A 4,152-nucleotide genomic window follows, 5' to 3' on the forward strand; every position below is an offset into this window, starting at 1 on the left:
GCTGGCAGAAACGTTAGCACGCCGGGTGAAATGCTTAACTGTATTTCTTCCGCCGCTACGTTCTGAGTTCAAATTCCGCCGTGGTCGACTTAGCCTTTCATCCTTTCAGGGTCGATAAATTAAGTACCAGTTACGCACTGGGGTCGATGTAATCGACTTAATCCGTTTGTCTGTCCTTGTTTGTCCTCTCTGTGTTTAGCCCCTTGTGGGTAGTAAAGAAATAACACACTCAAACGCATATTATACCTGGCCTTATGTTTAATTAAAAAAACAACTGGATGGAATTGGATTGGATTGTCCATGTTCAGTCCACTGCAAAGCAAACGTCTCATTATGTTCTGTCCATTAGAGAATGGTTTGCGATCATATCTGTTTGATGAGCCGACGCTGCTACAGTGACTCGACATAGCTTAGTATATAAAGGAACAATAATTTTACTAAATATAAGGCAAGGAAGATTGGCTGAACCGTTAGAACATTGACGAAAATACGTAGCAGAATTACTTCCCGGTCGTTACATCCTGAGTTCAAACCACACTGGAATTAACTTTGCAACTGTATGTATGTGACGTCACTGATTTCTTGTTGTTGTAGGAGTAGTAATAGTAGTAGATGTCGTTCGTCTTTTTCTTCCTAATCTTTTTCTTCTAGTTCATGTTGGAAGAGAAGGAAAGGGATGAGTGGTGAAAACGTGATAGTCAGCGAAGTAATGGGAGGAGAGAGAGAGAGAGAGAATAGTGAAGAGGCACGGTGAGAGTGGTGAGCGAGAGAAAGAACATTTTGTCACGTGACTAGTTTCTGTTTTGTTTTGTTTTGGAGACGCAGCCTAACGTAATAGAATAAAATAGAATAGAATAGAAAAGAAGAGAAGAGAAGAGAATAGATAGATAGATAGATAGATAGATAGATAAAGCAGATAAAAATAAACCAGATTATTTTGAATTCATCGACGACGAACGGTTTGTCCAGTCGAGAGTTTATTGGAACTGTTTGTAGATTGGTTTTAGTTTTACTCCCTGTTGGTAACTGTATTAACACAGATATGCATATATAGTTGCACACACATGCACATACACTCACACACACACACACACACACACACACACACACTTACACACACTCACACACACACACATGCACAAATGCATACCATATATTTCCATGTATACTCATGTAGACCTAGTCTGTAACTACATAAATACATACATATACATGACATTCTATATTACGCTCACGTAAAAGATATAGACGTACATACAGTCGTTATTCGATATATCTATCTATAAATCTCTTTGTATTGAACAAAAGGACAGAGTGTAACAATGGCTACCAGAAGGAAAAGCATATCGAAAAAGGATAAAAAGGACAAAACGCTAACCGAGCAGCCTGAACTTGAAGCCGTCAGACCGGATATGTTAACTCACCGGAAATCGACGAGAATGGAAATGAAAACCAGCGAATCGAAAATGAAAGAAGAATTCAGTCTTGTATTGACACCAACTGTGAAGCCAGAGTATGACAATCTGGTTCGTTTCGACTTCAAAACGTCACAATATGCTGAGGTACCATTTTTAGACCAAGTTATCATTTTGACGTTGCTGCAAGGTAGTTTGATCCATAAAGATATGGTAGAAGGTCCCAAAATAAAGACAGACGTTCCAGTTTTACCTCTACTAGAAGAAGTGGAGCAGGAAATGTTTACAGAGCACATTTTTTATAAGAAATTGGTGAATGCTTTTAATTATGGTGATCGAGGATCCCAAACCTACAACTACAGAGCTCGTGAGCAGGGCACCCTGACGGATCCGCCGCCAAAATCGACGTTTTCGGCTAATGTTAATCAATGGGAAATTTACGACTCTTATATAAGAGATTCCAAAAAACACGAAACGGAGAGGAAAAAGCCACCAGTCAGCAGCAGTTTCTTGGATTCTAAAACAGCTATTATGATGATGGAAAGAATGGTGAATCAGAATATTTTCGATGAGATCACAAATGATTACAGATATTACGAAGATGAATCCGATGAATTTCACGTTAGCTATGGTACCATGCTACCTCTTTGGAAGTTTTCCTACCACAAAACCCTGGGTTTCAGTGTAACGTCCTTATGTTGGAACAACCGTTATTCGGATTTCTTTGCTGCCTCCTTCGGCTCCTACAATGTGTTTCAGCAAAGATTCGGCGGCTGGCTGCTGTTGTACAGCTTGAAAAACCCGTCGTATCCGATGTACATATTTCAAACAAACAGCAGCGTTATGGCTTTAGACTTCCATCCCGAATTCGCTTACTACATTTGTGTCGGGCTTTACAACGGTCATGTTGCCGTGTATAATCTTTGCAAGAGCCATGATGCTTTAGTTCAGAAATCCTCCAGTTTCACAGGGAAGCACCACTACGAGGTGACTGAAGTAAAATGGCAACCAAAAACCGAAGACGTGGATTTAATTTTCTGCTCGGTGTCTACCGACGGAAGGATCTTGCAATGGAGCCTCGTCAAAGAGGAACTAGTCCAACTGGAATTGTTGAAACTTGAAATAGATCCGCTCCCTTTCTGGGACAGTAATATATCAATCTTGTCGTTCGGTTGCGGTAGCTCGTTCAATTTCCATCGCAAGTTTGATCATTTGTATTTGCTCGCCACGCAAACGGGCAAAGTTCACGTCTGCTCAAAAAGATACTGTAATGAAGTCTTGTACACGCTGGATGCCCATTCTATGGGCGTGAATAAAGTTGAATGGAACCACTTCCATCCAAATACATTCATTACTTGCAGCGACGACTGGAGCGTAAAAGTATGGGAATACAACGAGGAATACAAAATCCCTTTGTTCACGTTCGATCTGGGCAGCAGAGTGACTGATGTCGCCTGGGCTCCATATTCGGCCAGTGTGTTCGCTGCCGCTACGTCGAAAGGTCGTGTCCTCGTGTACGATTTAAACTTAAACCGCTACGAACCGATGTGTGAACAAGTGGTGGTGAAGAAGAAAGACACTGAGGTTACCCGGATAGCTTTCAACCCTCAAAATTTCAGCATCATTGCCGGGGACAGCAGAGGAGATGTCACCGGCCTGAAACTGTCCTCTAACCTTCGCAAAATGCCGAAATTGAGGAAAGGAGATCCACCTCTTGAAGGACCAGCGAAGGAGGCAGCAGAGACAGCTAAACTGGACAGGATATTCTCAATGGCCAGATAAAATTCATCATCATCATTATCATCATCATCGTCATCATCATCATTATCAAAACCATCAACAACAACAACCACAACAATAATAGTGATTATCCTTTTTACTAAAGACACAAATCTTGAAATTTGGGAGGGGGAGAGGCTAGTCGACTATATCGACCCCAGTGCGTAACTGGTACTTATTTCATCGACCCTGAAAGGATAAAAGGCAAAGTCGACCTCGGCGGATTTTGAACATATAATGTAAAGACGGACGAAATGCCGCTAAGCATTTTATCCGGCGTGCTAACGATTCTAATAACAGCTACGGCGACAGCAACCAGAAAAATGGTGGATTACAGCAACAACGATGACAGTGACAGTAGTAGCATTAATAAGAATGATGACAACACCAACAACAACAACAACAACAACAGCAAAGACAGTAAAAACAATAACATGACTAACAACAGCTACAACAACAACAACAGAAGCACTACCCAGCATTGGCAACAGCGTTTAAGGACCAAGAACAACGGTTGAGCAACATCTAATAAGCATCACCGTAACAGCAATAACGTTGACGCCACCACAATGTCAACGAAGTTGACAAGAAATGTCAACGTCAAAGTCGTCACCGCCAAAGTCGTCACCGCCAAAGTCGTCACCGCCAAAGTCGTCACCGTCATCACGACTCCAGCCAACATCGTCAACAACAACAAAAGCAACAGCAATAACACCAGTAACGTCAGCAACAGAGATTCTAAGGACTTCGATATGCCAGTCTTCATCATCGTCATCATCATCGTCATCATCATCTCCACTGCCATTATCATTATCATCACCATCATCATCACAACCACTACGACCACCGTCCTCATCCTCATCTTCGTCGTCGTCATCATTATCTTCATCATCATCATTATCATCATCATCATCATCATCATCATCATCATCATCATCATCATCATCATCATCATCAT

General features: G+C 41.6%; 1 protein-coding gene across 2 annotated transcripts in view; it reads left to right on the forward strand.

The window, feature by feature from the left end:
* The window catches only part of LOC106870528 (dynein intermediate chain 2, ciliary), a 5,631-nt gene extending 1,485 nt beyond the window's left edge, over positions 1-4,146 (forward strand). For both annotated transcript variants that reach the window (XM_014916654.2, XM_014916655.2), the window contains exon 2: positions 1,309-4,146. In XM_014916654.2, coding sequence (XP_014772140.1) covers positions 1,323-3,197 — 1,875 coding nt within the window. In that variant the 5' untranslated portion in view covers positions 1,309-1,322 and the 3' untranslated portion in view covers positions 3,198-4,146. The remainder of the gene's footprint in view (positions 1-1,308) is intronic.
* Positions 4,147-4,152: the final 6 nt, after the last annotated feature.

The sequence above is a fragment of the Octopus bimaculoides genome, chromosome 14, assembly GCF_001194135.2.
Source record: "Octopus bimaculoides isolate UCB-OBI-ISO-001 chromosome 14, ASM119413v2, whole genome shotgun sequence".
Classification (NCBI taxonomy): Eukaryota; Metazoa; Mollusca; class Cephalopoda; order Octopoda; family Octopodidae; genus Octopus; species Octopus bimaculoides.